The 24,304-nt window shown below is 51.2% G+C and overlaps 1 protein-coding gene across 7 annotated transcripts; it reads left to right on the plus strand.

Annotated features, from left to right (window-relative positions):
• Positions 1-65: 65 nt before the first annotated feature.
• USF1 (upstream transcription factor 1) lies at positions 66-23,556 on the plus strand. Of its 7 annotated transcripts, XM_074980799.1 has the most exons (13): positions 301-382; positions 7,925-8,044; positions 9,145-9,292; positions 9,438-9,525; positions 10,782-10,831; positions 11,479-11,597; positions 13,033-13,134; positions 14,330-14,528; positions 15,248-15,335; positions 15,667-15,725; positions 17,187-17,281; positions 21,765-21,893; positions 22,310-23,556. In XM_074980799.1, the coding sequence occupies exons 4-13, from the start codon at positions 9,518-9,520 to the stop codon at positions 22,397-22,399; spliced, it is 939 nt and encodes a 312-aa protein (XP_074836900.1). In that variant the 5' UTR covers positions 301-382; positions 7,925-8,044; positions 9,145-9,292; positions 9,438-9,517; the 3' UTR covers positions 22,400-23,556. The 7 variants fall into 7 exon arrangements, with proteins under 7 accessions (XP_074836901.1, XP_074836899.1, XP_074836897.1 ...); XM_074980797.1 differs by lacking the exon at positions 9,145-9,292; XM_074980800.1 differs by lacking the exons at positions 301-382; positions 7,925-8,044; positions 9,145-9,292 and adding an exon at positions 66-117.
• The last annotated feature ends 748 nt before the right edge of the window (positions 23,557-24,304 follow it).

The raw sequence follows: 24,304 nt of genomic DNA on the forward strand, positions 1-24,304 counted from the left end.
CCCCTCCCACCGGAAGTTGGCATGAAGAGCGCCCCGAACTAAGATGGCGCCCGCCAGAAGCAACGGAACGCGACGCCACGTACTAAGATGGCGCCCGCTCGGGAGCCCTGACGCAAGGTGCCCGGCCCTAAGATGGCGGCGGGCGGAGATGGAGGGTGCGGGGCGGGAAAGAGCGGCGCGCAGCGCTCCCGACGAAGATGGCGGCGAGTGGTGGCGCAGGGAGGGCGGGGCCGGGTTACCGCCCTCGTTTCCGCCCCTCACGGTAATGGCGGCAGCAGCGGCGGCGGGGGTGGGGAAAGGGGAGCGGGGCGAGTGCGCATGTGCACATCTCCATGGAGAGAAAAGGGGGTGAGAGAGCGAGCGGGATAAAAGGAAAAATCAGGTAACGGGGCCGCGGGGGTCTCCGCGCCCAGCTGCCCAGCCTGGGGATGGCGGCATAGGCCAGGCCGGGCCGGGGGTGGGCTTAGGCGGGGGGAGGGGCCTGGCCTTGTTCCCCTCATGGCCTCGGAGCCGCGGGGGTCACCGGGACCGTGGGGGGGGGGGGGCTGGGGACTCCTCTGGGGCTGGGGGTGCAGCTTCCTCTGGCCTTGCTGTCTTTGCCCCGAGGCTGCTCTGTACTGCTCCCCCCCGCCCTTAGGAGAGGCGCGGCGGCTGTGGGGTCCCCTCAGGTCTCTTCTGCTGGCGGGTGGCCCCCGCCCCTGTGCAGCGCCCCTTCCTGTCAGTGCCCTTCCAGCTTGTGATGAGTGGGGCTGAAGACCCTCAATTGCTTAGGGTCGACCGGCTGAATGCCAGGGGTAGGGGAGGGCCCAGTAAAAGCAGCGTGTCATCGTCGGCAGCAGCAAGAGATCTGGCTTGCTGCCTTATTGCTCTTCGGGCTTTCTCCTCCCTGGTCTCTGTCCCCTGGCTGGGCTCTTGCAAGTGTTGGAGGGAAGAGTTTATTGTGGGGGGAACAGTCTGGTGCATGTCAGACAGCATCCCTCCTCTCTCCTCCCCTGTAAGGTGTGATTGGTCCATCCCCTCCTCTGAGTGCCCAGTTTACACTAACCTGATGAACCCTCCTTTCCCTGTAATCGTCATTCACCAGCCACGTTTTATCAGAAGCAGCTTTATGCTGCCTGTCTCTTCCTTGCACAATAATAAAGGCTTCTTCTGTTATCTCACATCATTTGCCACCACCCCCGCACCTGGAATGGAAATGTTTGCATTTCTGTGTGAATCTTTGTGAAGAGTGTGTGTGTATGGGTGTAGGGAACATAGGGTGTTTGTGCTGTCTCGTAGCCATGACATCCAGGTTTGCACGGGGGGGAATCTATTATGGTTATGCTTTGTTTATTTTCTATTTTATGCTGGCCTTTCATACAGTTTATTCTTCTGTTGCTGCAAATGCAAAACAGACAAACTCCCTCCCTCAAAAGAGCTTACAGCTGGTCTAAACAGAAATGACAGTGGTTTAACTAAAGCTGTGATTTAAATTTTGATGCAAAAATCTGGGTAGAGGCTCTTAAAATGGTTTAAACCTGATTTTTATTATCTTCCCCTGGGAAATGGCCAGGTACAAACTAAACTATGCAGCCAGTTTTAAAGAGATAAGTGTCCACAAAAGAAGTTGCTCCGAAATTTGCCTTTAAGCTGGTGTGGATTGTGGGTATAACCAAGGCCGTACAGTCGTTAAATCCCTTAAATTGTGCTTATAGCCAATTTTAAACCACTATATCATTGCAGTTTGTGTATGTAAACTTACTGACACTAATAAATCATTTTGTTGGTCTTTAAAGAGCTACACTTCTGCTGCTTTGTTTTGTTGATGCACGCTAAACCAACATAAACCAGTAACAGAGAGAGAGCGCTGTGTTAGTCTGTATTTTATCAAAACAAACAAGCAGTCCTGTAGCACTTGAAAGACTAACAAGATAATTTTAGGTGATGAGCTTTCATGGGACAGACATACTTCTTCATGAAAGCTCATCACCAAATAAATGATTTTGTTAGTCTTTACAGTGCTACTGGACTGCTTTTTTGTTTCATCATAAACCAAGTTTAGCTTGCATTTAAAATGTCTGTATTGTTTTGTTCCCTTTTAACTCGATCAGTTTAAAAAAAAATCTTTAGTGCAGTTTTGTTAGTAGGTTGGGTCTTTGACAAATAGGATGCCCAGGATGACACCTTCCACAAGAATTGGGTTAAAGGTGGAGAGGTGAGGTACTTTGCATGGATGACAGGTCTGACAACAGGGAGTGGCATGCAGAATATGGGAAGCCAGGAGCTGAAGAAGGTGACAAAGGGACCAGGTGAGAGAGAATGTAGAAATCTCTAATGTCAGGCTCACTTGAGTGTTAGATGTGAAGGAAGTGTAACTTGAACTTGGCTCAGGTGAGACTCCAGTAAAGGAATATAAAGGTGGGGGTGGGGGGAGTGATGACAACAGCAGATTCCCTGGACACAATTTTATCAGTAGACCCTTCTGGACACATCCTAAATTGATAGCCTTACAAACAAATTTTCTATGACTTTCCTTGAATCAACAAGAGACTAATTGAAATATCCTCATATTAGCACTAGTGGCAACTCTTCCAAATATCTAGGGCCCTGATCCTGCAGTCTGCACAGTCTCTTACAGTTGGGCATTGTGGCTCCTTCTGGGTGTAAGTGGCCTCCTTGCAGTATGGGGACCTAACTTATTAATCATGTGTTGATGCATTAAAAACAAATCTGTTTTGTGTGTCTGTGCGTTTGCAGGCAGGCAGGCATGCATGAGTGAGTGCCCCACTAGCTCTGCTGTTTTTATTTGGCAAAAGTAGTCACAGACCTGTGGAGGAGAATTTTCTGCTCATAATGCATAGATATTATGATAAGATTAGCTTCTGCGTGTGTTTGTTTTTGCTGTTGAAACAAAGCTACTGTGTTCACCGTGGCCCATAATTTAAAAAAGCACAGCGCCCCTAAAAAACTAGTGCCCAATAGCATGCTTCAAGGGTTTTTTAAAAATTTCTCCTGTACAGTTGTTCAAAGGTAAATAGATGCTTCCCTGCCTTGTTTAAAACCAAACTTTGTGCTATCAAGAATGCAAAAGTGAAACTATCATTCAGTGTCCCACTGGGGAGAGATGATTGAAAGAGACAGAAGGTGAGGGGTCAGTAGATTGTTTAAGATTTTATTTTCACTTCTAAAGTGATTTTGATAACCAGCTGGTGTTCGTGTGATCTGTGAAGTTTACTGTGTTTCAGGGGAGATGGGAAAAGAAAAGATGTCTTTACGAGGTCACACTGTTTCTCTACAAGTCTGTGTGTCTGTGCTGCTTCCACTAGGTTGGTAGCAATGAGTTTTCATTCCTGTCACCCTGCAGAGTGAATAGGGCTCAGAGAGTTGGATCCTCTGCAGAGGATTTCCATGTTCTTATTCAAACGTTTATCAGTTGGTTGGTAGGTTGGTGTCTTCCTTAAATGATACTGCCTAGTTGCCAAATCATTTATTAACCTTTAGCTGCACACTTCCTACTCGTAATGCCTCAAGTTATTAAAATGCAGTGATATGATGTTGCAAACAATAGATGATGACAATGTGGGTATTTAAAATCTGTATCTAGAGCCTGCTAAAGTCTGTTTGCTGGTAGCGAGTTGGCAGCTTTCCTCAGTGAGCAGTGTGGTAGGAAAGTGAAGGAATCAACTTTTGTAGAATTCTGTAGTTTGTGATCTTGCCATGTGTATTTTTTGAACGATTTCAGTCCTTCTGACTGCAGAGGAAGCCAACCAAGTGGGATCCTCAGTAGCTGTGTTGGCTTGAGTCTGCAGATTGTCCTTGTCTTGCAGCAGCTTGTAGCATTCCCAAGCCATGTTGGAATGAAATTCACCAGAATGATCACTCTTCATGCAGCTGAGCAGTGCCCTATCCTAGCAGCAGACATGAGTTGTGTTGTCACATCTGCTGCTGGGGCCATTTATGAGCAGAGGAAGCACTTGAGCTGGTGCACAAGAAAGGGGCTCAGAAAAGATGCGGTGTAGGGATATTGTAGCAGAACTTCCATCTTCTTGTAGTGGCTGGGATAGAGCTAGATCTAGTTTTTGCTGCTACTCCACATAGTCATGAATCTTTGGAGCATAGAGAGGGCTTTCTGTCTCCTCTGGAAAGCAGGACTGCAAATATATCACACATACTGGTCATGGATGGAGGCACCACCTAAACTTGGGACCATACTTAGCCTTTAATTTATGCCAAGCTTCTCATTTATAAATCTCAGGGTGCTTTACAGCTGTACATGCAAGCATCCCCATGTTACACATGTGGAAACTGCGGCACAAGAACTGGCCCAAGGTCATATAGTGAATAGCAGAGTTAACAGACAAGTCGGGGTCCTGACTCTGCCTGCTGCCTGGTCTGGGACCTTAAGCATGCTTCACATGGGGCTCTGCCTCCCTCTAGGTTTTGTAGTTAAGGTGACTGAGGTCAGTTCACCTCTCTTGGCTCATGTTCCAGGGAGTTTGCAGACTCAGGCAGCCTTTGATTATACTTTGGTTAGGTTTTTGAGCACTTTTTTTTTTTTTGTCTGAGTCTGAGAGAGCTAGGAACATTATCTGAACAAAACTAGTCCGGTAGTGGCTGACACTGGCCGTGTCTACACTAGCCAAAAATTTCGAAATTGTCATGCAAATGGCCATTTCGAAGTTTACTAATGAAGGACTGAAATACATATTCAGCGCCTCGTTAGCATGTGGACAGCCACGGCACTTCGAAATTGACGCGGCTCACCGCCGCGTGGCTTGTCCACACGGGGCTCCTTTTCGAAAGGACCCCGACTACTTCGGAGTCCCCTTATTCCTATCTGCTCATGGGAATAAGGGGACTTCGAAGTAGGCGGGGTCCTTTCGAAAAGGAGCCCCGTCTGGACAAGCCACGCGGCGGCGAGCCGCGTCAATTTCGAAGTACCGCAGCCGCCTGCATGCTAATGAGGCGCTTAATATGTATTTCAGCACTTCATTAGTAAACTTCGAAATGGCCATTTGCATGGCCATTTCAAAGTTTTTGGCTAGTGTAGACCTAGCCACTGAGTTTAGCCTCACTGGAGGGATAGCTCAGTGGCTTGAGTGTTGGCCTGCTAAACCCAAGGTTGTGAGTTCCACCCTTGAGGGGGCCATTTAGGGATCTGGGCAAATACGCTGGGCTTAAGATGCAGCAAGGGAGGTTTAAGTTGGACATTAGGAAGAAGTTCCTAAGTGTCAGGGTGGTTAAACACTGGACTAAATTGCCTAGGGTGGTTGTGGAATCTCCATCTCTGGAGATACTTAAGAACAGGTTAGATGAATGTCCATCAGGGATGGTCTAGACAGTACTTGGTCCTGCCATGAGGGCAGGGGGCTGGACTCGATGACCTCTCAAGGTCCCTTCTAGTCCTAGGATTCTATGATTCCAGGCTTATCTATTGCCTCTGGTAGGCAAAAGCACTGGACCCTTCATAGAGTGTCACCCATGGATCTTGCCAGTGCCATGACCACCTCTGGGCCAGTTCGATTTCTTGGGCCAGTAGACGACTGGCACCTTTTCCAAGCCTTGCCTTTGTCATGCGTGCAAGAGCTGGAAGGAATCCTCCTTCAGAAGGAATCTGTATACAGCATGGATATTGTGCAACTAGGTCTTTGAGTGTTCAAACTAAGGGCAGGTCTGCACTAGGCCTGGAAGTTGATCCTAGATATGCAATTCCAGCTACAACAATTGTATTGCAGGAATTGACATATCTAAGATCAACTTATCAGGTTGACCTCGTTTACTCCTTGAAAGAATGAGGAGTAACAGAGTGTATTGTTGAACCCTAATGGTTCAATTTAGTGCATCCCCCACTAGGCATGCTAACTCGTGCGCTAAAAATAAGTATAGACATACCCAAAGTTCTGCATGCTGCTTCCAGTCTCTCTTCTGGGTCTGTCTCTTAAATTGCAACAATAGCAACAGAAAAATAAGGGTTAACGCTGCAGGAGCTCCTATTCCTCAATAGAATATGCCCCAGCTTTTCACTTTAATTAGGTGCATGTTCCTTTATTTCCTGCTTAGTGAATTGGCTAAAAAAAAACCCCATATCTGATTTATGCTATAGTTAGCTTCCTCATATTCCCTGGAGAGAACACAGATATAGAACAAGCCAATGGTTTTGTTAGATTGATCCCTTCGTTAAAGGTGTGCTACCTTTTGAAGCACCATGTTAACCTGTGTCTGAAAAAATCTCTCAATGATCACGTGAGCGTATTAAAGTAGAATTGCCAAAATGCACACCTTTTGCTTTCACTTAACGTTCTGCCTTTCCCACCCACATTAGACAATGCACGTGACGTAGTCAGTTTAATTTCTACTTCTGGTTAATTTCATTTCAAGATTTGTGTTGTCAGCATTTGTGTTGCCAGGGACATATTGATTATATTGATTCTAGTGGGATGAATTGTTTTCAGGGGATTATTACAAATGTTTCATGGAAAATTGCATGGCACTTAAGGTCATAAGGAGCCACTAGGTCATCTACTGTGACATCCTTCTGGTCTTAGTGAGTTGCCAGCTCTCAGTGTAGTGTTTCATGATAGTTGATGTTTCTTCTTTAAGGCCAGCAGGGTGTAACACCACAGTGGATATTGACTATGACAGGAAGTGAGGTGGTAGCTATGTCAACAAACAAACTCTTCTATCGACCTAGCACTGTCTACACTGGCAGTTAGGTTCTTATATCACTGACTTGTGTATGCTGCAAACTTATGTTAACCTAATTCACATCACCATAGAACCACTGATGCTTTTAAATCACTTGTGTATGTGCACACTTTGTTTGTAGTGTCAAGGTGTGAGTCTTCCCCATGAGTGTTTTATATTGATTGAACTGTCAGTGTGGGGTGTTGTGAAAAGGCTCTGGAAAGCCAGTTCCAGTCAATGTAAGCTGGGGTGGGGAACTTTTTTGGATCGTGGACAATGACCCCCAGAAAAATCAGTCGGGGGTCACATGCAAGTGAGAAGCAAAAGAAAAAAACTTCTCATAGACGTGGCCCTCAGCCGAGGCTAGTCAATTTTGTGGTGCCCCCCCCAAGCTCTGGGTTGCGGCCACAATTAGGGGCTCAGTGCATGGGAGGGGCTAAACTGGGCTGGAGGGGATGTGGGGGGTCTGGGTGAAAGGGAGGGTGCAGGAGCATGCTGGGAGGTGTCAGGATGAGGTCTGGAAAGTGGGGGATGCAGGAGCAGGCTGGCGTGGAGTCTTGGGAGAAGAGAGGGTGCAGGAGCAGAGGGAAGATGTGGGGTTAGAAGCTGAGAATGGGTGACGGGGAAGGTCAGTTGGTGATTACCTGTTCTGTTTGTTCCTCTGGGGCACCTGTCATTGGCCACTGTTGGGAGACAGGATGCTGGGCTAGATGGACCTTTGGTCTGACCCAGTATGTCCGTTCTTATGTCTGGGCAAGAGGGAGGGTACAGGAGCAGGCTGGGAGTGGGGGTGTGGGGTCTGGAAGAGGGGGTGCAGGAACAGTGTGGGGGTGAGGGGGTCTGGATGGGAAGGAGAGTGCAGGAGGGGCTTGGGGATGTGGGCTCTAGAAAGAAGAGGAAGGGGGATTGTGATGGAGATGGGCATGCCTACCTGGCACAGCTTGAGAAGGGAAGGAACATGTGGCTCTGCATGCTGCAGGGAAGGCAGCTGCCTGCATGGCACCCCGCCTCTGCCATTGACCAGGATTTGGCCAATGGGGGGTGGTGCTTACAAGGAGCACTTCTCTGTAGCACAAAGAGGTGCTTCCCCTATTATGCAGAGCCTGCAGGCTGGATCATGTCTCAGATTGCTTGGATTGTGCCTGTAAGTCTCAGGTCTCTTCCCCCATTCCCCAACAGCAACACAAGCTGGCCAGCACTGGCCCTCCAGCTCTGGTGCTCCGGGTGGGTGGAGCACCAAGGCTGGCTTGCCCCATTGCAGGGGGAAGCCACAAACTTTACAGGCTGGATCCAGGCAAGCGAGTCTGTGGACCGTAGATTCCCCACTCCTGAACCAGTCCAGCATCTACACTGACATTGGGTCAGCCCAGCCACATCAACCGTGAGTCTGCATTGCTTGAGGAGATGGTGGTACTGAAGCAGCGTAGATAGGCATTTACATGGGCAGAAGCCAAATATAAGTGAATTAGTGAAACTTAACTTCCATAGTTAGATTGAGGTGAAGCAGTTTACTAGCCAGTCAGTATAAACCAGACATATGTCTTTCAGGGTCTGTGGATTTGTCATTGATGTAGCTATGATGATGTAAGTTCACGATATGGATCAGTCCAAAGCCATGCAAAAACCCCAGTAACCAGGCCAACATGCAGTGTGCATCGATTGTTTATACAGTACTTCCGCCTGGGGCATGTTACGCAACATGGAAGCAAAGAAGCCTGAAATAAACAGTGACCCAGGCAGCTGCCCACTAAAACCCTTCCCCAGGAGAAGAGTAACAGAGCTCTAAAGAGAAGGGCCATGGAGCCAGTGAGCAGGGTGGAGTAGGAGCAGAAGGGACTCTTGAGTTACTGCCTGAGAGACTGAGAGCCTGCAGAGTTGAGAGCAGACTGCAATGGGAGGAGGAATTGTCTTGTGCTCAGATCAGGGCATTTGGGGCATGTCATCTCTAGGAAATAAGGTGTGTTCCTCAGCGGGGGTAACTTCCTATTGAAGACAAGGTGGTTTGTGGTAGCTCCTGTGTGTGTGAGCATGTCAAAGTGAAGGCTCTGGGGAGGGGAGGGTTTCCTGCAACCTGTGAACAGGTGTGAAAGCATCAAACTATCTTGTCTGGACAAGGAATTCATCTCCTGGATGTTCTCTGGCCTGGCTTGTACAGAGGGCCAGACAAGATGGTCATAATGGCCCTAAAATCTATGACTAGGCTGGCGGGGGGAGGAGAAGTTACTCTATGCAAGGCTGAAAGAGCAGGTTGGAGAGATTGCGGGAGTGTCAAGGGAGAAGTGCCTGGGATAGTAATGTTGCATCAGTGATGCTATGTTGTACGAAGCTGGATACAGGAGAGGAGGAGGACAGTTGGCAGTGGCTCCAGATTGAGGCTCAGAGCAGTGTTCCCTGTAAGCTTCTGCACCCATTCAGGAGAGATTCAAATGCTGCCCAGCTGATTATCAGAGTGCCCACAGCTCGTTTTTCTGATTTCTATAGGTGGTGCACATCCCTCGGTGCACATAAACAAATTTATTTCCCACATGGCTGGAAAAGATTTGAGTAGGGAACATTGGCTGCGAGGTGGGAGGAGTGCTCGATATCTCCACTGAGGAGAAGTAGCTAGAAGGCTGAGAAGAAAAGGCAGGTGCGTCTGTGTGGGGCATCCAAGAGCAGAGCTTGTGGGGCAGTTAGAGGCTCTTAACTGTGGGGAGGAGTATGGGGTAGAGAGTACCTCTGTCTGTCCTCAGCTGTGGGCCCTGCCTTTGAGAATTTGTGTTCCTCCTTCCCAGGGTTTGGGAAACAAGGCTGTGAAGTGAGGTACAGGAGAGAATCCAAAACCTGCTCTTCTGATGCATGACAGAGCCAAGAGATGAAGGGGTAAGTACCAGAGAGCTGGATGGGTATGTCTGCAAGCAAGGTGTCTTTATCCAAACCTTACTCAGCCACGGACATGAACTAAGTGGTCACAACTGTAGAGCAGTGAACAAACTGCCCCAAATCCCTTCCTCTCTTAGTGCCTCAGCTTTCACTCTCTTGGCTCAGCTGATGAGCTCTCTCCCAGGTTGTCTGCTTCACAGTTGGGAGAGCATGTGTAGACATGCCTGAGTTCGTTTGGGTGGAACAAACTCGCTAAAAACAACAGCATAGCCACCCCCCTGTGGTGCTATTTTTAGCTGGCTAGCTTGGTTTTGCTGACTCATGATGCAGTCAGACTTTCTGATTGCAGTGTGAACATATCCAAGAATGTCTTCACGGCAGATGAGAACTGACTACTTTTATGTAAAAATACAAGCAGTGTAAAAAGGTAACTTTCACTGTAGCTGAGCCACAGAATCCTGCAATACTAGAACTGGAAGGGACCTCGAGAAGTCATTGAGTCCAACCCCCTGCGCTCATGGCAGGACTGAGCACCACCTAGATCATCTCTGAAGAAGTGGGACTGACCCGTGAAAGCTAATGAATAAATTTGTTAGGACTGCTTGTTTTTTGTGAAGCTGCAGACTACCATAGCTGCCCCTCTGAGGCTGTTATCCCTGACAGATGTTTATCTAACCTGTTCTACATCCTCTCTACCTAATTTATTCCAGTGCTTAACCACGCTGACACTGAGGCAGTTTTTCCTAATGTCCAACTTAAACCTCTCTTGCTGCAATTTAAGCCCATTGCTTCTTGTCCTGTTGTTAGAGGTTAAGGAGAATTTTTCTTCCTTTTCCTTGTGAAATCCTTTTTGGTACTCTAAAGCTGTTATCATGTTCCTGCTGTCCTATTTGCCAAACTAAACAAACTAGTTTTTTTCAGTCCTCCCTCCAAGGTCATGTTTTCTAGACCTTTAATTGTTTTTGTTGTTCTTCTCTGGACCTTTTCCAGTTTTTATGCGTGTCCTGAAATGTGTTGCCCAGAACTGGGCACAGTACTTCAGCTGAGGTCTAATCAGCGCCAAGTAGAGGGTAAAAATTACTGTAGGACAGAAAAGATGAGTACTGACCTCTTCTCCAGCTTGAGTCCCCTTCCAGCTAATCATGTTCTACTTGGGGCTCCACTTTTCAGAGCATATGTAAATGCCAACGCTGCCTCTACAGAAGCCTTTGTGTTCTTGTTCCTTTATCCTCACGGGTGTCATGTTCCTTTTGCAGACAGCAGAAAGCGGCTGAGACAGAAGAAGGCACAGTGCAGATCCAGGAAGGTGAGCGGTGACCTTCATTCCCAGTGCTGGGAGACCCTCCCCATGCCATCCTGCAGCCAAAACTCTGCTTAGGAAAATGCCATGATTTGGCATTGTTGTTCTCACTCCCAAGACCCCGGGTGGGGTTCCCAGGTAACTGGTGATGCTGTATCACTGTTTCCAGTGCATCCCAGGTTGGAGGTACCAGGATCTCTCTGCCATCTGACACCTCTGTGGTGGGCTGTGTGAAGTGATGGGAGGGGAGGTCACAGGTCCTGGTGGAATTACCATCGTAGGGAACCTATCAATCCACTAAGAGCAGCCAGCCTGCATCTAGCCTGTTCTGTGACAGAGACCAGCAACAGCTGCTGCAGATGTGAGAACCTGTCTGAACCAGAAGTGGGACAATCTGCTCCCAACATTAGGTCTCTAATAGAGAATGGCTTAAGCCCCCTAGTCAGAGGTTTAATCTGCTGCTCACTCTTGTTCTCCAGCAAAATGACTGGTCCTGCATGTATCTTGCTCAGCTGTTGGTCTCAGCAGCTGTCAGAGAAGCTGGGAACTGTCTAGCCAGGATGGGGCATTATGGGTGGGGGCAAGGGAAGCTTCCATAGCTCTGCCCAGCGATTTCTTCCCTGTCATGTGTGCTCCTGTTGCCTTTCCTGAAGGTGCAGTGGCGACAGGCGAAGACCCCACCAGTGTTGCCATTGCCAGCATCCAGTCGGCAGCCACTTTCCCCGACCCCAACATCAAGTATGTCTTTCGCACAGAGAACGGCGGCGCTCAGGTAGGCCTGCCCAGACCCCTGCAGCAGAGCTGTCTCCTGCTACCCCCTTGTGAATAGTCACCACTCTGTAATCCTCTGCGGGACAGACCCTTTGTCTGGGGGGCACTGACTCTTCCCAGACCTGGGAGTGCCTGCTGGGGGAGTGGGTAAAGGAAGAAGAAACACAACACAGACCCTGTGTTCTGCATGTGTTCTCCTTGGCCGTAGGCTGGTGTGTGCCAGCCACCACAGAAACCTTGCAGCTCCGTGGGCAAACCCAAGTGCACAAGAATGTAGTCTCCAGCCTAGCTAGCTAGGCCAGGCCCCTAGTTAGCATCTGCACTGGGTGAGTGCCCCATGTGGATATGGGGAGAATTGTGCCTCGCGATTGTGGATAGTTTCAGATGCTTGGGTAACACCAGTGCAGTTAGGGAATGGGGGGAAGGGGCCAGGCCACAGGGGTGGGGTGTGGAGGGCTCTTCAGAGCTCCAGCAGACAGTGCAAAGAAAAGCTAAATGTCTTAGCCTGGTGCTCTGTGCTGCGCTTCCAGGCATGGCTGGGAATGTATGAAAGGCAGATAAAAGAGCATGGCACTCCCCACAGAGTTCCCTGCCATGTCTGCATTGCCCCACCTGGGGGGGCGGTCTGCATGGGCAGGAATGGAAGGGCAGATGTGTGAGACTATCTCCCTGGCCCAGCCTGGTTGGCACTGTAAGGAAGCTGGGGGACCTGCGCGATGTCAATTGGGAATCTGGCTGCAGCCTGCAGGCACCTAGCACAGGGCCAGAGCAAGATGCCTCTCTGAAAACGAAGCAGCCACCGACTGGTCTGTGGACATGCCTAGAAACAAGCCCTGTCCCAAGCTGGGGACAACTGCTCATGCTGGGTTAGTGGCCTCTGGGATGCTGGGCTCTTGCTTTGACAAAAGCCCAGAGACTCACTGGGCCATGGACAGCCTTGTGTGGCACTGGAGTGTGCTTGGCTGAGCCCAGGGATAGACTGATGGCCCAACTGGCACTGGACATGGAGTGCATTGGCAGGGACTCAGGCTGGGCAGCAGGGGAATCGAGTGGGGACCTTCCCTACGGGTGGGGGGGTGTATCCTGGGCAGATGCCATTGTGCCACTGTGGGGAGCTGGGGCGGTGATCCTTGGTCCAGGCTGCCATCTTGGCCCCCCCCCATTCCTGTTGCCTTGTGGCAGGGGGTTTGTGAGGCCGGCAAAGGGTTCAGCAGTAGGGGCTGCTCGTGTGTTCATGGGAAGCATGGCAGAGATCGGCTGGCGTGACTGGGGTGGGTGCATTCTGGCCAGTGTTTGCACCCATGCAGTAATCAGGGTTTTTCCCTTGCCCTGCTCTGTTATCTGTCTTGCAGCAGGGCAGGTGGAGATGGGAAGGCTGCCTTTTCCCATCCCAGACAATGGGACTTAGGGACCAGCCTCTCGGCTTTCTCCCATAGGTGATGTATAGGGTGATACAGGTGGCCGAGGGGCAGCTGGATGGGCAGACAGAGGGCACCGGCGCCATCAGCGGCTATCCTGCAGCACAGTCCATGACCCAGGTGAGTGGCACTGGGAAGGAGGAGGCAGTGCCATGGCAACAGACGTGAAGGCAGAGGAAGCAGCACTGCTGGGGCAAGCAGGCTGGGGACTTGCCAGCGCACGGCGGTCTGTGCTGTGCAGCCCATTCAGGGTTTGCCACTTCTATCCCAGGCCTCGATAACACTCCTGTTCAGCTGGAGGCCCTGCAGTGGATGGCTGGCCAGTGCTAGGACCTGGGATGGTTGGGGGGGCAGGGCAAGGGACACAGAGCCTTTCACCCTCAGCTGCCAGCACGGGTCAGTGGTGACCCAAGTCACTGTACTGGGGTTGGCAACAATTCCATTTCTTTGCCAGCTCTTTGTGGCTGTGTAGCCCTAGCTCTCCATTCCGGCATGGATGCGTGAGACCGGCCCTAAGGGCCAGGGCATTGGCTCCAGCACGGCCATCCTGTGAGCACACAGATGACTTTGGAAAGTTGTGCCCCTGAGCTGTCCAGTGGGTTCTGGGGGAGGGTCACTCTGAGCAGAGATTCTTTTCTGAGTGTTCTCTTTAGAAAATGTACATCCTGTGTGCAGCTTGTGCTCCTTGCAGCCATTTGGGGGGGGTCACACTGCACAGGGGAGGTGGGTGGGTACATGCAGAAGGGCTGGGCTCAGGAGGGGAAGTGGAACACTCTGAACCCTAGGCTTTAAGCACAGCCCTCTTTGCTTCCCATGTCCAATGGGAGGAGGTGAGCATTGTTGGCCTTGGCAGTGTGGGAAGCTCTGTGCCCTGGGGCCATGCAGAAGGTTGGGAGGTGAGGTCAGCGGACAGACAGTGCATGGGGCTCTGCCCTGTGGTTGTGCAGAAAGGCTCAGGGAGGCAGGGTCTGTTGGCAGGAGCTGGAGTCAGGAGCAGGCTGTGTCTGGCTTGGGGGTCTGTATTCCTGGGGTGCGGCCTCCCATTCCCCACTCAGAGTCTCTCCTGGCTGGCTAGGACCTGCTGCAGCAATGGGGGAGTGAGACAGGCAGGGAGCCTGGCCCAACAGCTGAGCTTGCTTGCATAGACCCAAACCTGCTTCCCCTACCCAACAAAGCCCCTCCAGACACAGCCTTTCAGTGTGGCTCATAAGGTCCTGCACCCTCCTGAGAACCTCATCTCATTCACGGGGCTGCTCCCTGCAGTTTGAGAACCTCTGTTCCAGGACTCATTCTCCTTCACCCCATTCTGCTCCAGGCTGTTATCCAGGGCGCGTTTACCAGCGAAGATGCTGTTGAGACCGAAGCTACAGCCACCGAGACCCACTATACGTACTTCCCCACAACAGCCGTGGCAGACACCAGCACCTCCACTGGTGCGGGGACCACAGCCACCGCAGTGGTGACCACCCAGAACTCAGAGGCCCTCTTGGGGCAGGCCACACCCACTGGTACAGGTTGGATGACTCGGGGGCTGGGGTACGCAAACCCGCTGCTGCAGCAGCCTGTGTCCTGGGGGCCTGTCTCCTGGGCCTTGTGCAGCCTGCTCCAACGTGGGTCAGCTGTGGAGTCCTGGACCCTGGCAGCACTGCCATGGCATGAACTTTTGATTCCCCAGCTGCAGTGCTCTTCAGCCTGGAGAGCAGGGACCTCCTCCCCATAATACCAGCCCAGAGCCAGGCCACACTACCCCAGTGGTGCTTCACTTGCTCTGTGCTGGGATGTTGATTCTCAACTGTTCAGTTTTCCTTTGGCTTCTTGTTGGTTTCACTGTCCAGTGCTCCCTGGAGCTGTCTTCAACAATGGGGCTCTTTAAACCCAGAAAAGACATCTCCAGTCTGACTGGATTGGGCTATGTTAATCCCCTCTTGTTCCTAGACCTAAATCCTGCCCCTTACAAAGCCATACTCTTAGGGGTACTGAGGATTGCTGCTCCTCTGCCTTCTGGGAGTCATGGCTGCTTGGTGCTTCCGAAAACCAGGCCACAAGTGGAGTGTCGCCTAAATTCAAGCCCCATTTGTTGTGTCCAGAGAAGCTGCTGCAGGTGCATTTCCTTCCTGAGTCCAGATCCCCCACCAGATGGGTCAGCTGCACTCCCTCACCCCATGTGGGGTTCTATCTCTCTGGTGAGAAAGTGTCCCTTGTGAGCCTGCCTCTTGTGTTTCCAACTGTCCAGGGCAGTTCTTCGTGATGATGTCACCACAGGAAGTTTTGCAGGGTGGAGCTCAGAGATCCATCGCTCCTAGGACTCACCCCTATTCACCGTGAGTGTTCAGTCCCACGACTGGCTTCCTTCTTCCTTAGTGTCCTCCTTTCTTGTGTCTCCCACTTTGTGGGGAAAAGTGAGAGTTCCTTTGTTTGGATCCAGAGCTATGGAGAGCAGCTGTGGGCGCATCCATGGGTCTGGGGGTCAGGATTCCACCATCTTGTTCCTAGCTAGGCAACTGGTTTGCCGTGTGTGTATCATTAGTGCTCCCTTTCTTGGCTGCCTTCCCTGTAAACTGGTGTGGATGTTGCCTCTTCCCCAAGTACAGTGCTTGGAGGTGTGACTCGTCCTGCAGTGCTGAGTGTCTGACGGGGTTGCTTGTTTTTCAGGAAGTCAGAAGCTCCTCGGACGACCCGGGATGAGAAACGCCGAGCACAGCACAATGAAGGTGGGGGCAGAGGAGGTTCTGGGTCGGGGCTGGGGTGGAGAAACAAGAGACAGCAGCTTTTGTTGTGAGGAGAATCTTGCCATGAGAAGTAGATGTGAGGAGCAGTTTCCCTTGGTTCGCTCTTGATCTGGTCCTGCCCAGATGGGTGTTAAGAAGGAAAGCACATGTCAGGGGGAGCATTGCAGCTGTCAGCCCAAGAAATCCACAGCTAGGATGCTTAAACTTAAAAGCAGCTCAGGCTTTTGAAAATCTGGAAGTGGCCAGGCAGGAGACCAGACAGACCTTACCTCTGCCTCCAGCCAGGCCTTTTTGGTTCCCCTCCTATCTAGGGCTGACTTTGAAAGCCCTGGACAATCCCCACATCTGTAGGTGCCCCCTCAGATGATGCTTTAGGAAGAAGGACTTGAAACTGCTCAGATTCCAGCTGTGGGCTTCTTAAATGTGACCACGCCTCTCTCCTCATCCCATCCCTAGCATCCGTTAGCAGGCCTTTTGGAGGCCTGCGGTGGCAGGAAAAATCTGATGCCTGGATGAGCCGCTGCCCTTCTGGGTACTACAGCAATGAAAAAGGTTCTTTGCCACTGAACTGGCTTGCTCTCCTGCCCCAAACTGGGTCCAGGGGAATTGTATTGTATGTGCCCAGCTCGTAGTGTAACTGGCAGCACGTGGCATCCTGGTGAGGAGCAGAGGCTGCTAGTCTCAGCAGCCCTCCATGACAGCACAAGGACAGTGGTTGCAGTCCCAAATACAGGACTTGAATGTCTTTGTTCAGGGAGGTGGCATGGCACCTTCTGTACAGAAATGATACCTTCTGCTCCTCTCCCAGCCTTAGGGCATTGTGGGCAGAGTTAATTGATTTGGATGTCTGGTCTGTACATTACCACTTTGTCAAAGGTTGGGTCTCTAAGATTAATTCAGCTCTGTTTTTCCAATGACAGCATTCTCCCTGCATGACAGTGGGTGTGTCTGCACCCAGGAAGGGGAGAGCTGGGGAGGGGGCTTTGTTCCCGCTGCACTTGGCATGGAGGCATCCCAGCAAGGGATGAGACTAATCCCTCCAGCCTCGCTCATTGGGTGCTTTGTCCTAATGAGCCTAATTAGCAGTTACCACAATGAGCCTTGGGTCCCCTCTCCAACCCCCATCCTACCTTCTCCACCTTTCCCCTCTGCCATCCAACTCCTGCCAGACCCTCTTCTCCCTGGTATTCCCATTCCCATCTTCTCTCCTTCCAGCATCCAGTGCCAGGCATGGCCAGGATGGGTGTAGACTCATCTGTGAAGGAAGGCTGTGTTCTGCCCTCAGTGCTAGCACTCTCTCGGGAAACCTGGGAGTAAGTGAGGGCACACACCTGCAGTTCCGAAGGCCCCAGGGCTGGCAGCTTGTGCATGGGAGATGCTCTGGAAGGGGCTGCTCTGAGGTTGGGAAAGTCCCTGAAATTCTGTCCCCTCTGTCCACCCCAGTGGAGCGACGACGCAGGGACAAGATCAACAACTGGATTGTGCAGCTCTCCAAGATCATCCCCGACTGCTCCATGGAGAACACCAAGTCGGGACAGGTAAGGGCTCTCCCCCCGTTTTCTCTGCCACTGCCACCAAGAGCTGGCCACAGTCCAGGGGCCAGTTTAAGGGGACAAGCTGCACTGGCTGTGCTTTGTGGGAGAGTCGCATTTAGCCCATCTCTATGGAACTGGGTCCTTCCGGTTACTGCCCCAACCTGAACAGGTGGCTGGGGGTGCTGTGAATGGGCTTGTTACCTGTAGACGATTGGCTGAAATCTGCCCTGAATGCCAAGCCCCCGTGCACTTGGATGTTTTGCAGTTCTTCAGCTGTACAGATGCTCATGTACCTCCAGATTTCAGTGCCAATGGCCCAGAATTGTGCTTTGGAATCTGATTCATTGAAAAACAGCCTGGAAGTCTCCTAAGTCCTCAGTCTTGCCAAAGAACCTTTTCATAGAGGGAAGTGCTGTTGCCAGGGCTGTCAGCTGTACTGTTCTTCCCTATGATGTGTTAACACTGAACCCTAATGATGTCTTCTGTAAAGGTCACAGTTGCTGTTTCACTACTGTCAGCAGAAACCTCTCTAGTAGGCTGCCCCTTTTGGGCTAATGAAGAGGCCTCCCTTCCCCTCACCGTCTACTTCAGCTCCCTCCCACTTTGCTGGGCTGCCTCTGCTGGACTAACGGGGGAGGGTCATTCCTCTCCATCCCCTCTAGCTTCTCCTCCCAGCCCCACCTCCATTAGGAAGGCTGTGCAGCACTAGTAACAGCGTTAGAAACAACAGTAACTTCCTTTTGGCCTTGAAACAGCAGATATGGCCCTGGGCATGTCTCTGCCCTACTCTCTGGCTGCTCGAGGGCTGTTAGCATACAATTGGAAGTGCTTTGCAGGGGTGACATTTGTGTTGAGCAGGTGGGTAGGCACAAGGGATGCACAGGAGAGCACAGAGAATTGCCCTAAGCCCCAGGTGGCTGTGGCTTAACAGAGGGAGGAGGAATCAGGGTCCCAGTGTCTAGCAGTAACTCCCCTTCCCCCACCAGAGCGATGGGCCCAGTACTACCTGGCACGACTTTTCTGTGTCCTTCCCAGGGCCCCAGGCAGTGTTTTGCATATGGAGATGTGCCAGTTGCTTTAATGTGCACCAAAGGTGGGTGCTTAGCACTGCTTTCAGCACTTCCCTTGGCAGGGATGGGTCCTTTATCCTAGTATGTAGCACTCACTTTGCATTGGTGTAAATGACTGCACAAAGTGCTATTTACCTGCTGCAGCAGATTAGCTAAGAGCTGGGAGGCTGATTGACTTCAACAGGTTCAGAACCCTGTATGGGGGCTGGATTGCATCCACCGTGGCTTGTGTCTGCACAGTGCCTCTTGATTCCCTGGCTCACTCAAGGTGGGAGTTAAACCATAGTTATTGTATTCAGATGGGGCTGAATTCCTCTGATGAAACCACTTCACAGTCTAAATGGAGCTAGGGGGCAAACCTTTTTGTGCAGCCCCATCCCCTGCCATCCTGGTAGGCTGCCTGGATGTCTGGCTCAGCCCCCTCACTGCCAGCTCAGGACTGGCAAAGAACCCTCCCTCAGAGGGGCAAAGCTGCATGGAAACTTTTCAACCATACCAAAATAGAGTCCCAACTTGAATGTATACTTCAAATTAAAAAAAAGCACATTAAGAGACCCAAAAAAGGCCACTATGGCTTTACAATAAACTGAAAGAAGCAGTGAGAGATAAAAAGGCATTGTTTAAAAAGTCAGCATTAAATCCTAATGAGGAAAATAGGAAGGAACATAACTCTGTCAAATGAAGTGTAAATATAGAATAAGAAAGGCCAAAAAGGAGTTTGAAGAGCACCTAGCCAAAAATTCAAAAGTAAAAATAAAATGTTTAAGTACATCAGAAGCAGGAAGCCTGCTAAATGACCAGTGGCGCCCCTAGATGACTGAGATGCTAAAGGAGCACTCAGAGATTATAAGGTCACTGAGGAGAAAGAAACTAAATACATTTTTTGCTTTGGTCTTCCTGGCTGAGAATGTTTGGAAGATTCCCAAACCTGAGCCACCCTTTTTAGATGACAAATCTGAGGAATTGACCCAGATTGAGGTGTCATTAGTGGAGGTTCTGGAACAAATTGATAAACTTAACAGTAACTCCTCACCAGGACCAGATGGCATTCATGTAAGAGTTCTGAAAAAACCCAAATGGGAAATTGAAGCACTATTAACTCTGGTTTGTAAACTATCCTTTAAATCGTCTTCTGTACCAAATGACTGGCAGATAGTTGATGTGCTACCAATATTTAAAAAGGATTCTACAGGTGATCCTGGCAATTACAGACCAGTAAATGTAATGTCAGTACCCAGCAAATTAGTTGAAACTATAGTAAATAATAGACATCATACACATCTGTGAACATAACTTTTTGGGGAAAGTAACAGAGAGAAAGCCGTGCGAGTCTATATACTATCAAAACAAAAAAGCAGTAAAGTAGCACTTTAAAGACTAACAAAATAATTTATTATATGAGCTTTCATGGGGCAGACCCACTTCTTCATCATCATGGTTTCTGTAAAGGGAAACAGTGCCTTACTAATCTTCTAGAATTCTATGAGGGGTTCAACAAGCGTGTGGACAAGGGGGACCAGTGGATATGATGTACAGGCTGACCCTCTCTAATCCTGCACCCTCAGGACTTGACTGGTGCCAAATGGGAATTTGCTGAACCATAGGAGGTCAGTATTGTCTTGTAGCATCACCAACACTTCCACTGCTGACTGGGCTCTTAGGAGACTTTTAGGGGTAAAATAGAGCTGAATAACAGCACAGAACACTGAGAGACAGGACTGGTGGCTATAAATAAACCTGATGGGACTGCATGAAACTTGTCCACAACCTGACAATTGGAAATGCAGCTAACTAAAATCATGCTGGACTAAGGATGTTGCTGGGTGAGAGGTTCAGCTTGTACTTAGATTTTCAGAAAGCCTTTGACAAGATCCCTCACCAGTGGCTATTAAGTAAGGTAAGTTGTCCTGGGATAAGAGGGAAGGTCCTCTCATGGATTGATAACTGGTTAAATGGCGGGAAACAAAGGGTTGGAATTAATGGTCCGTTTTCAGAACAGAGAGTGTTTTCAAAATAGTGGTGTTCCTCAAGGGTCCGTACTGGGACCAGTCCCATTCAACATATTTATAAATGATCTAAGACAGTGAGGTGGCAACATTTTTGGATGATACTAAACTGCTCGAGATAATTAAGAACAAAGCAGAGTGAAGAGCTTTAAAAGGATCTATCAAAACTAGGTGAGTGGGCAACAAACTGGCAAATGAATTTTAATGTTGATAAATGCAAAGTAAGGCACATTGGAAAAATAATCCCAACTATGTATGCAAACCAATGGGGACTAATTTAGCTATAACTACTCAAGAGAGATCTTGGAGTTGTAGACAGTTCTCTGAAAACATTGAGTCAATGTGCCACATCAGTCAGAAACACAGATTGAATGTTAGGGATCATTAAAAAGGGCTAGAGAAGGAGAGAATATCTTACTGCCTCTGTATAAATCCCTGGGACGCCCACATGTTGAATACTGCATACACATGTGGTCGCCTCATCTGAAAAAAGAGATCTTTGGCATTGGGAAAGGTTCAGAAAAGGGCAACAAAAATGATTGCAGGTTTGTAACAGGTAACATATGAGGAGAGATGAAAAAGACAGAGACTTCTCATCTTAGAAAAGAGGAGATGAAGGATAGGATAGAGGTCTGTAAAATCCTGACAGGAGAAAGTGAATAAGGAAAAGTTATTTACTTGTTCCCATAACATAAGAACTAGGGGTCACCCAATGAAACCAATAGGCAGAAGGTTTAAAACAAACAAAAGAAAGTACTTCTTCACACAGCGTACCATGAGCCCATGGAGCTCCTTGGACCTCCGGGACTTAAACAGGGTTCCAAAAAGAACTAGATAAATTCATGGAGAATGAGTCCATCATTGGCTGTTAGCCAGGACAGGCCGTGATCATGTCCTTAGCCTCTGGTTGGCAGACGTGTGGATTGGGTGATAGGGGAGAGATCACTTGATGATTCCCTGTTCTGCTCGCTTGCTCTGGGGCATCTAGTATTGGCCACTGTCAGAAGACAGGATGCTGGGCCCTGGTCTGACTTAGTGTGGCTGCTCCTGAGCTTGGGCCGAAGCAATTCCCTGCGTGGTGTGTTTGCCACTGAGTGATGGTCCCTGGCCCTGTGGAGCTGGCAAAGGGCAGGTGCTGGGAGGAGATCTGGGGGCTTGCGTGCGAACGGTCTTGCTACATTTCAGCGGAACTGGTGCACGCTCTGGTCTGGCCCAATTTCAGTTTAGCTTAAGCCTGCTGCTGACAGGATTAAGCAAAGCTGCAAGAAGAGAATGGGAGTGTCCGCACAAAGTTAGAGAGGTAAGGAGACCCCAGGGGCAGCACAGCCAAGGCTGATGGTTCCAGTTGGCCCTGGTGGCAGCATCCCACCCTGGCCCATATCCTCTCCTAACTGCATCTGTGTTCTGCAGAGCAAGGGCGGGATCCTCTCCAAAGCCTGCGACTACATCCAGGAACTGCGGCAGAGCAACCACCGCCTTTCTGAGGAGCTGCAGAGCCTCAACCAGCTGCAGATGGACAATGAAGTCTTGCGGCAGCAGGTGAGCGTGGGCCAGCTGGCGCCAGGGCCTGGACAGCCATCCCCTTCAGCTTCAAGACCCAGTCCGGACAGCTGGAGGGGGGCTAGGAGCAGCTGCCACCAGCCTGATGGACACTAGCTAGTGGTCGGGTGTGCGACTCCTCTGGTCCTGGTGCTCATCAGCCTCCTTGCCTGGCAGCTATAAGGACTTGAATGGCCACATGGGCTGGGCCCTACCCTCAGCCTAGGCTGCTGTCCTGGGCACCAGGCAGGGCCTACGCTGCCCTGCCTCTAGGTGGAGGAGTTGGGTATGCCAGCCTACCTGCTCTGCAGGAGCGTTGCTGTCCATGTGCCCAGCGCAGCTGGGTGGGTTGGGGCAGGAGCTTCCAAGCCGAGTATAAGGAGGCGGACTGGGCCTGATGCCTTCTCCTGTTCCAGGTGGAAGATCTCAAGAACAAGAACCTGATCTTGCGGGCGCAGCTGCGTCAGCACGGGGTGGAGATCATCATCAAAAACGACGCCCACTGACTGGCCCGGGGTGTGGGGGGAGCAGCTGACCCTGGGCTTGGGAGTCTGCTAGGGTGCAAGGTGAGGAGGGGACCCCCCCGCCCCCGCCATCGTGACTGCGCACAGGAAGCAGCTTTCGCCTGCTGATGCTCCGGAACTGCAGTGCCTCGCTCTTGTACAGACCTGAAAGCAGCAGTGTCAGTGTCCTGGGGCCGAAACCATCACCTGCGCCTCCCCGTCCCCTGCCTAGAGCTCCCCCTGAGCCTGGGCCAGAGACTCAGCCTGTCTGCTGTGACCGCCACCCCCACCCCATGCTCCTGCCCCGCCTGGGCCAGAAACTCAGCTTGCTGCCTGGTCCCTGGCAGAGCTGGTGTGAATAAAGAAGCTGCCGCTGTCTCTTTACAAAGTATTTTTGTTGCTGTGGTGTAAGGAGCCGATGTGCTGCTCCCAGCGTGGGACCCGCTCGTGGGCAGTCAGGCAGGGTGTGAGTGTGGGCCCCAGCGTCATGCATGTGTGTGTTTGCCCACTGCTGCGGCTTCCTTTGGTTGCCTTCCCGCGCGCGCGCACGCACGCACGCACGAACTAGGCTTGCGTGGTCGCTTGCCTGCTCATCAGCCCCATGTGCCCCGCCAGTCAGATCCCCTCTCCTGTGCACTGTCATGGCCTGGTCCCTGCCCCACCCCCAGCCCCGTGCTCAGATCCCCTCTCCTGTGCACTGTCACTGCTTGTTCCCCACCAGAGCTTGCACTGACAGCAGAGCCAGGCTGCGACGCTCTGTCCCGTTTCACCCCTTGCCTTGGCTCCTTTACCTCTCCCCAGCCCTGCCCAGCTTCCCCACCTGCTCCTACAGGGAGACGGCTGCTTCTTCCAGAGCTAGCTGCTGTGCTCACCAGGCTGGCCACCCTGGCCTGGGCTGCTTGAGCACGTGAGGGGGCGTTGGCCAGGTCAGCTACCCAATGCAGTGCTCCCCTGGGCCCAGCTGCCTGGAGCCAGGAGCCTGTCGCAAGCTGGCAGCTTGAGCCCCTCCCATTTCACCGTGCGGGAGACAGGTGGTGCTGTGCTGGGGACTCTGCCATGCTCCCGCCACCCCACTGCTGGCACTGCCTGACTCTGCTAGCCTCTGACTTTTTTAATTCTCTGAATTTAAAAAGCAGAATAAATAAAACTAGTGATTTGTTTTTCTGTGTGATGCTGCTTTTATTTCACCACCAGGGACTTGGCAATGCAATCCAGGAAGGGCTGGGAGCCCTGCTGCTCTCCTCGAGCACCTGGGGCTGGCCTTCCGAAGCACAGGGCCAGGTCCCCTGTCGCAGGCGGGCCTAGTGCGAGCTGCCCCCGCAAGCCAGAGACCTGTCCCAAATAGATTCTCCAGGTAGGACTTGATCCCCCATCCGCACCCCCACCTGTTCTCCAGATCTCCCGACGGGGGTGCTGGCCATGAGCTCTAGAGTGCAGGGTGTGGGGAAAAGCCCCTCTCTGGGTGGGTCTGTTTGGGTTGTAGAGTCTAGAATGAAAAGTACCATGGGCTGGGCTGGGCTGGAGTCGACTTGCTGCTCCTGCTGTTCATCAGCAGAGGAGCTAACGTCCTCCCCTCCCAGTGAGCGTCCAAGGGGAAGGTGCAGAGGGGCCCATTTACACGAGTGTCCCGGAGCCACGACTTACCAGCCATGTTCTGGGCAGGGTCCACGGGGCAGGCAGGGCCGGATTAACACAGGGGCTTTAGGGGCTGCAGTCTGGGCCCCTGCACAAAGGTCTTGGGGCCACTAAAAGTGCAGATCTTTTTCTGGGACCCCTTTGCCATTGCCCTGGGCTGTAGCCCCTAAAGCATCTGAGTTCTGGGCCTGCCTGGCAGGGAGGGGAGAAGGAGGGCGGGTCTGGGCTGGTGTTTGGAGCTGTACGCCCTGAAGGTCCATCCGCACTCTTCTC

Source organism: Carettochelys insculpta, chromosome 30 (genome assembly GCF_033958435.1).
Source record: "Carettochelys insculpta isolate YL-2023 chromosome 30, ASM3395843v1, whole genome shotgun sequence".
Classification (NCBI taxonomy): Eukaryota; Metazoa; Chordata; order Testudines; family Carettochelyidae; genus Carettochelys; species Carettochelys insculpta.